Source organism: Bubalus bubalis, chromosome 9, assembly GCF_019923935.1.
Source record: "Bubalus bubalis isolate 160015118507 breed Murrah chromosome 9, NDDB_SH_1, whole genome shotgun sequence".
Lineage (NCBI taxonomy): Eukaryota > Metazoa > Chordata > Mammalia > Artiodactyla > Bovidae > Bubalus > Bubalus bubalis.
Genome location: NC_059165.1, coordinates 97,336,298 through 97,348,585, shown reverse-complemented (window position 1 = coordinate 97,348,585; position 12,288 = coordinate 97,336,298). Strand labels below are relative to the sequence as shown.

Here is a 12,288-nt window from a genome sequence, read left to right as displayed (position 1 = left end):
CTCCACAATGTCGCAGGAGTAGCGTATGTCAACAAGATGGAGACAGCACCTTCTCTCGCCTTTCCCAGCTTATTTACTCTAAGTCCATATTTTTAAGACCATATTTCCTTATAGAGACTTTGCATTTCTCCTAAGGTCAGTTCCCTGAATGCTCAGGCTGAGTTATCAGGATAGAATACTGTCTAGAGGGGCTTCCCTGGTGGCTAAGTGTAAACAATCCACTTGCAGTGCAGGAGATGACAATTCAACCCCTGGATCAGGAAGATCCCCTGGAAATGGGTATGGCAACCCACTCTAATATTCTTGCCTAGGAAATCCCCTGGACAGAGGAGCCTGGCAGGCTACAATCCATGTGGTTGCAAGATTCAGACACAACTTAGTAACTAAACCACCACCACCTATACTGTATAAGTACCCTATGAATGAATTTTCCCTACCTGCATTCTACTCTGACTTTACCCCTTTTCTATTCCACATGCTGCTGCTGCTGTGTCACTTCAGTCGTGTCCGACTCTGTGTGACCCCATAGACGGCAGCCCACCAGGCTCCCCCATCCCTGGGATTCTCCAGGCAAGAACACTGGAATGGGTTGCCATTTCCTTCTCCAATGCATGAAAGGGAAAAGTCAAAGTGAAGTCGCTCAGTCGTGTCTGACTCTTAGAGACCCCATGGACTGCAGCCCACCAGGCTTCTCCATCCATGGGATTCTCCAGGCAAGAGTACTGGAGTGGGGTGCCATTGCCTTCTCTTCTATTCCACATAGGGCCTGATAAAAATTACATAAAAATATTGTGTTCCTATCCTCAACTGTAAGAGATGATAACGCATGTTCTGGGAGTGGGAATGCAGATAAAAGAAAATAAGCTTCAGAAAAATCTTAGCTCAGCTCCTGGCAAATGGAATCCCAGGTAAGTTTGTGATAATGTGTTTACTGTCATCATTTTCATCACCATCACCTTCATGACCATCTGGAGAACTGAAGGGACAGTTTAGGGAGACCTATTTCCTGCTCTGCTGGAAAAGAGGCCCAAGGAAGATAGAACCAGTGTGGGAGGAAAATAGAAATTGAAATAAGAGTTCTCAAATCCCCACCATTAACAATAACATGAACTTCATAGGTCTCTGCTTTGAACCTATGCATCTTTGGTGCCCTTCCACTGGCTATCCCAACTGTCTCACTGCCTTGATGATGAGAAAACAAATCTCCCCCAATCCTTCCTGCATTCAGGGTCTCCTTTCTTAATGAACAGTTGAGAAATTTCAGACCAAAGCCAGATCTCAAACCCTAAGTTGGCCTTCTTACACCAGCCTGAGAGCTTTTCAAGTCACTATTTCCTTATACAGAGTCTGCATTTCTCCTAAATTCACTTCCCTGAATGCAGGCTGGATTAGCAGGAGAGAATATTGTTTAGATGCCTTATGAATGGAATATCACTGTCTACATTCAAATCTGACTTTACCCTCTATCTCTCCAGGGTTTATAAACATTACCTTAAAGTATTGTGTCCCTATCCAGAACTACAAAATAATAATAATGGTATTGCTGTCTTTGGAGGTGATAGTAAAGCATATAAAAATAACAATTACACAAAAAACTTAGCTCAGCTCCTGGACTTGGAATCCTTAGGTAAAGTTTTGTGACACTGTGGTTACTGTCATCATTTTCATCATCCTTACCTTCATGATATTTTGGAGCACTTGGGGGACAATTTAGAGGGACCTCTTTCTGGCTCGGGTAGAAAAAAATGCACCCCCTCCAAGACAGAACCAATGTTAGAGGAAAATATAAATTTAAATAAGAGTTCTTGGATCCCCACCACTAACAACATAAACTTCATAGGCCTCTTAGCTGAATCTGTGTATTTTGGTGCCCTCCCACTAGCTATCCCAACTGTCCCATTGCCTTAATGGCGAGTAAACAAGGCTTCCCCATCCTTCCTGCATTCACTGTGTGCCTCTGCATTTGACACTCACTGGGTCAGGCTGTGTCTCTGCTGAAGTAGGACTGAAAGATGCAGATTGCCTGCCCCTCCCATGCCCGCTGTTGGATGAGGGTTGAGGCTGTGTCCACAGGACTCATAAGAAAACAGACTCAAGTATGGCTTCCAGGATCAGACAACGGCTCTGGGAGATGAAAGACACAGGTATGACATCCAGTGGACTGGAGCTGACTAACTTAAGGGCGGGGAAGCATAGGCTAATTATTTACAATGATACAGCCTTGAGACCTCAATGCACCTAAAAGATAATTAGATGAATTGGTCCATGGTCTCTCAGTCTCTGAGGATTTGCTAATTTCATGGAGGAGGAAAAGAAGAAAAGTGATTGTATTAGGAAGGACCTAGACCTTTCCTCTTCTCAAGAGGAGGCTGACCTCTACTCCTCACCACTGAAGTCCAAGTTGTTTACATTATTGTAAACTTCAGGCACTTTTTTTACATATATATATATATATAGTTTTTATATTATTTTCCATTATAGATTATTATAGGTCTGTATAGCTAGTGGAGGTGATGGAATTCAAGTTGAGCTATTTCAAATCCTGAAAGATGATGCTGTGAAAGTGCTGCACTCAATATGCCAGCAAATTTGGAAAACTCAGCAGTGGCCACAGACAGGACTGGAAAAGGTTAGTTTTCATTCCAATCCCAATGAAAGGCAATGCCAAAGAATGCTCAAACTACTGCACAATTGCACTCATCTCACAAGCTAGTAAAGAAATGCTTAAAATTCTCCAAGCCAGGCTTCAGCAATATGTGAACTGTGAACTTCCTGATGTGCAAGCTGGTTTTAGAAAAGGCAGAGGAACCTGAGATCAAATTGCCAACATCCGCTGGATCATGGAAAAAGCAAGAGAGTTCCAGAAAAACATCTATTTCTGTGTTATTGACTATGCCAAAGCCTTTGACTGTATGGATCACAATAAACTGTGGAAAATTCTGAAAGAGATGGGAATACCAGACCACCCGATCTGCCTCTTGAGAAATTTGTATGCAGGTCAGGAAGCAACAGTTAGAACTGGACATGGAACAACAGACTGGTTCCAAATAGGAAAAGGAGTATGTCAAGGCTGTATATTGTCACCCTGTTTATTTAACTTATATGCAGAGTACCTCATGAGAAACGCTGGACTGGAAGAACCACAAGCTGGAATCAAGATTGCCGGGAGAAATATCAATAACTTCAGATATGCAGATGACACCACCCTTATGGCAGAAAGTGAAGAGGAACTACAAAGCCTCTTGATGAAAGTGAAAATGGAGAGTGAAAAAGTTGGCTTAAAACTCAACATTCAGAAAATGAAGATCATGGCATCCGGTCCCATCACTTCATGGGAAATAGATGGGGAAACAGTGGAAACAGTGTCAGACTTTATTTTTCTGGGCTCCAAAATCACTACAGATGGTGACTGCAGCCATGAAATTAAAAGACGCTTACTCCTTGGAAGGAAAGTTATGTCCAACCTAGATAGCATATTCAAAAGCAGAGACATTACTTTGCCAACATAGGTCCATCTAGTCAAGGCTATGGTTTTTCCAGTGGTCGTGTATGGATGCGAGAGTTGGACTGTGAAGAAAGCTGAGCGCTGAACAATGGATGCTCTTCAACTGTGGTGTTGGAGAAGACTCTTGAGAGTCCCCTGGACTGCAAGGAGATCCAACCAGTCCATTCTGAAGGGGATCAGCCCTGGGATTTCTTTGGAAGGAATGATGCTAAAGCTGAAACTCCAGTACTTTGGCCACCTCATGCGAAGAGTTGACTCATTGGAAAAGACTTTGATGCTGGGAGGGATTAGGGGCAGGAGGAGAAGGGGATGACAGAGGATGAGATGGCTGGATGGCATTACTGACTCAATGGATGTGAGTCTGAGTGAACTCCGGGAGTTAGTGATGGACAGGGAGGCCTGGTGTGCTGCGATTCATGGGGTCGCAAAGAGTCGGACACGACTGAGCGACTGAACTGAACTGAACTGAAGCTACTTAAAATCACAAAATCTAACACATATTTCAGAATTCCTCCTCCTGGAACTCTTAGATGATCCAGAACTACAGTCCTTCCTCTTCCTGTCCATGTACCTGGTCACTGTGCTTGGGAACTTGCTCATCATCCTTGCTGTCACCTCTGACTCTTACCTCCACAACCCCATGTACTTCTTCATCACCAACCTGTCCTTGGCTGACATTGGTTACACCTCCACCATGATTCCTAAGATGATTGTGGACATCCAAACTCACAGCAGAGTCATGTGGGATGTCTGACACAAATTTCTTTTTGATCTTTTTTGATTGTATGAATTCTATGCTCTGACAGTGGTGGCTTATGATTGCTTTGTGGCCATCGATCACCCTCTGCACTACATAGTCATCATGAACCCACACCTCTGTGGCTTTTTAGTTTTGATGTTTTTAATCCACGTTTCACAATAAACTGGAAAATTCTGAAAGAGATGGGAATACCAGACCACCTGACCTTCCTCTTGAGAAATTTGTATGTAGGTCAGGAAGCAACAGTTAGAACTGGACATGGAACAACAGACTGGTTCCAAATAGTAAAAGGAGTTCGTCAAGGCTGTATATTGTCACCCTGTTATTTAACTTATATGCAGAGTACATCATGAGAAACGCTGGACTGGAAGAACCACAAGCTGGAATCAAGATTGCCGGGAGAAATATCAATAACTTCAGATATGCAGATGACACCACCCTTATGGCAGAAAGTGAAGAGGAACTACAAAGCCTCTTTTTTTTTAATTTTATTTTATTTTTAAACTTTACATAACTGTATTAGTTTTGCCAAAGCCTCTTGATGAAAGTGAAAGTGGAGAGTGAAAAAGTTGGCTTAAAGCTCAACATTCAGAAAACTAAGATGATGGCATCTGGTCCCATCACTTCATGGGAAATAGATGGGGAAACAGTGTCAGACTTTATTTTTCTGGGCTCCAAAATCACTACAGATGGTGACTGCAGCCATGAAATTAAAAGACGCTTACTCCTTGGAAGGAAAGTTATGTCCAACCTAGACAGCATATTCAAAAGCAGAGACATTACTTTGCCAACAAAGGTCCATCTAGTCAAGGCTATGGTTTTTCCTGTGGTCATGTATGGATGTGAGAGTTGGGCTGTGAAGAAGGCTGAGCGCTGAAGAATTGATGCTTTTGAACTGTGGTGTTAGAGAAGACTCTTGAGAGTCCCTTGGACTGCAAGGAGATCCAACCAGTCCATTCTGAAGGAGATCAGCCCTGGGATTTCTTTGGAGGGAATGATGCTGAAGCTGAAACTCCAGTACTTTGGCCACCTCATGCGAAGAGTTGACTTATTGGAAAAGACTCTGATGCTGGGAGGGGTTGGGGGCAAGAGGAGAAGGGGATGACAGAGGATGAGATGGCTGGATGGCGTCACTGACTTGATGGACGTGAGTCTGGATGAACTCCGGGAGTTGGTGATGGACAGGGAGGCCTGGCGTGCTGCGGTTCATGGGATCGCAAAGAGTCGGACATGACTGAGTGACTGAACTGAACTGATATATAGAATATAGTTCCCTATGCTATTCAGTAAATTTTTGTTGTTTATTTTATATATAGTAATGTATATATGGAAGTTAATCTCAAACTTCCAATGTATCCTTCCGTGTGCCTTCCCTTTTAGTAACCATCAGTTTGTTTTTTATATCTGTGACTCTATTTCTGTTTTTTAAAAAGTTCATTTGTGTTATTCTTTTAGTTTCAGTATGTAAGAGATAGCACATGTTAATTTGTCTTTCTCTTTCTGACTTATTTCACTTATTATGCTCTCTAGGTCCATCCTTGTAGCTCCAAATGGCATTATTTCACTCTTTTTCATCAGATTAGATCAGATCAGTTGCTCAGTCATGTCCGACTCTTTGCGACCCCATGAATCACAGCACACCAGGCCTCCCTGTCCATCACCATCTCCCGGAGTTCACTCAAACTCACGTCCATTGAGTCGGTGATGCTGTCCAGCCATCTCATCCTCTGTCGTCCCCTTTTCCTCCTGTCCCCAATCCCTCCTAGCATCAGAGTCTTTTCCAATGAGTCAACTCTTCGCATGAAGTGGCCAAAGTACTGGAGTTTCAGCTTTAGCATCAGTCCTTCCAAAGAACACACAGGGCTGATCACTTTCAGAATGGACTGGTTGGATCTCCTTGCAGTCCAGGGGACTCTCAAGAGTCTTCTCCAACACCACAGTTCAAAAGCATCAATTGTTCGGCGCTCAGTTTCTTCACAGTCCAACTCTCGCATCCATACACGACCACTGGAAAAACCATAGCCTTGACTAGACGGACCTTTGTTGGCAAAGTAATGTCTCTGCTTTTGAATATGCTATCTAGGTTGGTCATAGCTGAGGAGTATTCCATTTATATAACAACACATCTTCTTTTTTAAAAATTAATTTATTTTTTATTGAAGGATAATTGCTTTACAGAATTTTGCTGTTTTCTGCCAAACCTCAACATGAATCAGCCATAGGTATGCATATTTCCCCTCCCTTTTGAAACTCTCTCCCATCTCCCTCCCCATCTCACCCCTCTAGGTTGATACAGAACCCCTGTTTGAGTTTCCTACGCCATACAGCAAATTTCCATTGGCTATCTATTTTACATATGGTAATGTAAGTTTCCATGTTACTCCTTCCATACATTCCACCCTCTCCTTTCCTCTCTGCATGACTATAAATCTATTCTCTATGTCTGTTTCTCCACTGTTGCCCTGTAAGAAAATTCTTCAGTTCCGTGTTTTTTTTTTTTTTAGATTCCGTATATATGTGTTAGAATATGATATTTATCTTTCTCTTTCTGACCCACTTCACTCTGTATAAAGGTTCTAGGTTCATCCACCTCATTAGAAATGACTCAAATGCATCCCTTTTTATGGCTGAGTAATATTCCATTGTGTATATATACCACAACTTTATCCATTCATCTGTCGATGGACATCTAGGTTGCTTCCAAGTTCTGGCTATTGTAAATAGTGCTGCAATGAACAATGGGATACATGTGTTTTTTTCAATTTTGGTTTCCTCAGCGTATAGGCCTAAGAGTAGGATTGCTGGGTCATATGGTGGTTTTATTCCTAGTTTTATAAGGAATCTCCATACCATCTTCCATAGTGGCTGTATCAATTTACATTCCCACCAAAAGTGCAAGAGTGTTTCCTTTTCTCCACACCCTTTCCAACATTCATTGTTTGTAGACTTTTTGATGCAAGCCATTCTGACTGGTGTGAGGTGATATCTCATTGTAGTTTTGATTTGCATTTCTCTAATAATGAGCATTGTTGAGCATCTTTTCATGTGTTTGTTAGCCATCTGTATGTCTTCTTTGGAGAAACAACTGTTTAAGTCTTTTCCCCACTTTTTGATTGGGTTGTTTGTTTTTCTGGTATTGAGTTGTACAAGCTTATTGTATGTTTTGGAAATTAATCCTTTGTCAGTTATTTTTCAAGAAATTTTCCCTGTAGAAGACCTAGTACACGAAGAATTTGCCCTGTTGTGGCTATTTCTGCAGATCCCATCATGCTGTTTCTGGTCATAGAGTCAGAAATACCTCTAATTTCTCTTATATTCATAGAGTCCTTCCATTGATGTAGAGCCATTCAGTGTCTGAGTTCAACAAACCTTTGATTTCTGCTCAATTAGAGAGGACACAGCTTCTCTAAATGTATATTTTTATTTTTTTATTTTAAATTTTATTTTATTTTTAAACTTTACAAAATTGTAAAATAAATTTTGTATTTGAATTCTGGATGTCATTAATGTGCTTTTGGCTTACATTCCATGGGCAGAGGAGCCTGGTGGGCTACAGTGTACTACAGTCCATGGGGTTGCAAATAATCAGACATGACTGAGTGACTAACACTTTCACACACACTTATGTGAGGTGACGGTCTGTTGCAACCTGCCACACCTTATGTTTCTGTCTTCCTGGTTCAGAGTCTGTGTATGAGAAACTCAAGAGATTGATTCCTCATTAACTTGTTAGTTGATAAGTAGAATATATACTCAATTAAGTTGGACATGGAAGAAAAATGTTAATTATATTTGTGCAAACATGTCAGAGAAAAGTTAGGGGGACAACCAAATAACTGGTGTGCAAAGAATATTTAGGGGAAAAGAAGTGGGTATCAATAAATTTTATTAATATAATGCTTGAGCAGTGAGAATAATGTAAAAAGAAAGTGAAATCATTTCATAGTGGGAAGCAGAGATTGGTTGCTAGAAAAACTACTGAAATGAGTTTAGAAGACATGGCATTTGAAAACCAATGATGTGTTTTTCATAGACTTGTTTTGTGATTTCTTGAATCTCCCCTCCCTGCTATGATGCTTATTCTTCAAGGAAACAGGTAGGTCAACACCTTCTTGTATTGTCATTTTAGACTTCCAATTGAGAAACGTCTGTCCTCACTTTTTATCACTTTGTTGTTTGTGAATCATATAAACACACTCTGTATTTTGTGACAATCCTGTGCACACTAGTAGTTGGACAAAAACAGATTTACTGTGTATACATACTAATAGAAATAAACCAAACATTGCTTCTTTCGGGAGTTGTAGAGCACTCTATACAAGGTCCAGTGATCCAGGAAGAAAGGGAGTTAGTGGAAGTATGTGATTTAAAATGGGAAATTAGTCACCCTATTTGCTCAAAAACCTGGCCAAGATCATTAGGGGATAAAAACATCCTAAAAATATTGGTCTTTCAGGTAATATTTGGATTCTCATATCAAATAGTGGAAAAAATCATAGGAAAATATAGAAACAGTAAATTTAAGAAAGAGAGAGCTATGATTATTTTGTAGTGATAGAAACAAGACTGCCCATGATCAAGGGTCCTGGATCATGTATAAGGAAAGACAGAATGGTATACTGGTGTACTATGAAAAATCCTGGTGGGAATATGACTTATGTGGAGAATTCAAAAAGAATCTCCTAAGTGATTAAAGCTATTCTAAGAGGCAAACCTGCATAAACAGAAAGCAGGAAGCCAGATAAGTATATATATGCTATGTGTTTGCATATTCAGAACTTCTTGTTGCACATTTTTTATTTTACTGCCTTTGTAAATATTTTTTGTGATTGTTCAGTCACTAAGTTGTGTCTGATTCTTTATGCCCCTTGGACTGCAGCATGCCAGACTTCCTTATCCTTCACTATCTCTTGGAGTTGGCTCAAACTCATGTCTTATGAACCAAAAAGCAAGATGGCACAGGATTTGAGATTAGGCTATTCTGTGGCTAATCCTCCACAGGGCACTCTTGATGTCCTTGTTCCTTAGACTGTAAATGAAGGGGTTCAGCATAGGGATGACCACAGTGTACATCACTGAGGCCACCGCACTCTTCCTAGGGGAAGATGAGAGAGCTGAACTTATATACACCCCAATGCCTGTTCCATAAAACAAGCAAACAACTGACAAATGAGAACCACAAGTGGAGAAGGCTTTATACCTCCCACCTAATGATGAGAGTCTGAGGATGGAGGAAATAATTCGAGAATAAGAGTAAAGGACCCCTGACAGTGGAACTCCACCAAAGATGGTACCAATGAAATAGATTAATATGCTACTGATGGAGGTGTCAGAACAGGAAAGGTTGAAGAGTTGAGAAAATTCACAAAAATAATGAGGAAGTTCCACACCTGCACAGAAGGTAAGCTGTGTCATCATCAAGTAGTGCAGCAAGGAGTTAAAAAAGCTAATGGAAAGTGATGCCAGGACCAACAAACCACAGAGGTGGGGGTTCATGATGACCAGATAGTATAGGGGGTGACAAATGGCCACCAACCGGTCATAGGCCATCACTGTCAGAAGCAGACTCTCCAAACACGCAAAAAGAGCAAAAAAGTTCACCTGAGCAATGCACCCTGCATAGGTGATGGATTTGCTATGCGTTTGAAAATTCACTAGCATCTTAGGGATGGTGGTGGTGCTGATACTGATGTCAGCCAAAGACAGATTGGAGAGGAAGAAGTACATGGGGCTGTGGAGGTGGGGGTCAGAGCTGACAGCCAGGATGATGAGCAGGTTCCCAAGTGCAGTCACCAGGTACAGGGACAGGAAGAGCCCAAAGAGGAGAAGCTGAAGTTCTGGATCATCTGAGAAGCCCAGGAGGAGGAATTCTGAGACACGTGTATGATTCTGTGGTTCCATGTAGATGGGGCACCTTTTTAAAAAGAAGTGAGTGTTGAACACACACAACAGTTGTACGGGTACTCAGATAAGTGTTCATACTTTGTATTTGAGCAATTCATAAATAACGTGTTCATGCTTGAGAACCATACCCCCCAGTTTCTTTCACTATTTTCTGAGTCTGAACACCTGTTTATTGATTCCCAGGGCATTCACTTGTTTCTTCACACATCTATTTTTGAGGCATAGGTCCAAAGAGTATGAGAGAAGTAAGGACATTTTGAGATCACAGATCCATGAACATAGTAAAACATTTGTTCCCTACTTGTTAAGGAAAAATGTGGACTAAAAATTCCTCTTCTCTTTAAAAAAATACCAATCTCATTAAAGAGCACAATGTGCTTAGTTGCTCAGTCATGTCCAACACTTTATGACCCCATGGACTATAACCCACCAGGCTCCTCTGTCCATGGGGAGTCTCCAGGCCAGAATACTGGAGTGGATTGCTATGCCCTCCTACAGGGGATCTTCCCAACCCAGGGATCGAACCCAGGTCTCCCACATTGCAGGTGAATTCTTTACCATCTGAGCCACCAGGGAAGCCCAAGAACACTGGAGTGGATAAACTAATGCTTCTCCAGGGGATCTTTCCCACCCAAGAATTGAACCAGGGTCTCTTGCATTGCAAGTAGATTCTTTACCAGCTGAGTTACCAGAGAAGCCCAAAGAAGCACTAAAATGTGAAGCAGGAGATAGATGGGCCACTGGACCAGGCAGCTAATGTTTGTCGAACAGAGCAAAACTTAAGTTTTTGTCTTTAGCCTCACAAGAACGATGCCTGCTTCCCTTGCCCCACTGATACAGAGAGAATAACTAATGGGGTATTTGTTGCAGCAAAAATGGAGATGAATGAACAATCTTTGGCACACACCAGCCAAACAGGCCTACAAGAGTTAAACAATCTTGGTTATTCTTTAGTTGTTACTCCTAACAAACATCTGTGGCTAGACAATCCTTCACAAAGCTAATTACTCTCTGACTCCATGTACATCTTACTCTGCACCTGGCAATCTTCTCCCCTACACTGTCTTGCAGTTTTCTGCATTTCAGAAAGGAGATCATGGGCCAATAACCACAGGGGCACCAGACCTCGTTGCTGAGTTGCCTGATGTCAGCTGTGGCCATTTTGAAACTTTGCAAAAGGAAAAAATCCAAGACCTTCAAGAGGGTATAAAACCTCTCCCTATTTCTGAGAAAGGGGTGGGGGCATAGTTCTTAAGGTGCTAGCCTGCTGTGCTTCCCTTTTACCTGGCAAAGAAAATAAAGAAACTCTTTTCTATTTCCTCCAGACTCTGTCTCTGTACTTATATTTGGCCTTGGCAGACAGGGAGCCAAGATTTTGGCATCATTAATACCATGATTATCCACTTTGCATACAAAAATGCAAAAATTTAGCAATACTTGCTTTAGAACTTATATTTATTACTGATAAAAATAGAGAGTTTTTGGATTTCTCTGATGGTCAAGTGGTTAAGAATCCATACTTCCAATGCAGGTGGCTCAGGTTTGATTCCTGGTAGGGGAACTAAGATCATATAGGTGTTTCAGCACATAAAATCATGCAAAGTACTACCTAAGGGTTAAAATTCATTTATTTTTCAATTTTTTATTATGATACAGATAAAAGAATTCTAATGCTGCCTTCCATCCTTCACAAGAGACTATTTAGAAAATATATAAGCCTATGACTATTGCCTCAGTTCTAAAAATTGAAACGTGCAACTTTCCTATTAGCGACCTAGACTTATTTTCCTGACCAAGATATCAGACAAAAGCAAGTACATGCTCCGATTGTCAAGGGATAAAATTAAAAAGATCCTTCTTCCGACTTGCATGGGGAATGATGTTTCCATAGCTCAGATTTACAGAATGGTCTGGAAAATAGTGGCTCAAACAGTAAAGAATCTGCCTGCAGTACAGGAGACCTGAGTTCAGCCTCAGCATTCAGAAGATCCCCTGGAGAAGGGACTAGCTGCCCACTCCAGGATTATTGCTTGGAGAATTCTGTGGACAGAGGAGGCTGGTGAGCTATAGTCTGCAGGGTAGCACAGACACAGATACAACTGAACGGCTTTCATTTCAC

At 41.4% G+C, this 12,288-nt stretch overlaps 1 protein-coding gene across 1 annotated transcript; it reads right to left on the bottom strand.

Annotated features, from left to right (window-relative positions):
- Positions 1-9,236: 9,236 nt before the first annotated feature.
- LOC102409617 (olfactory receptor 18-like) lies at positions 9,237-10,366 on the bottom strand. The gene has a single exon (XM_006057455.4). It carries the CDS (start codon positions 10,164-10,166, stop codon positions 9,237-9,239), a length of 930 nt encoding a protein of 309 aa, XP_006057517.1. The 5' UTR covers positions 10,167-10,366.
- Positions 10,367-12,288: the final 1,922 nt, after the last annotated feature.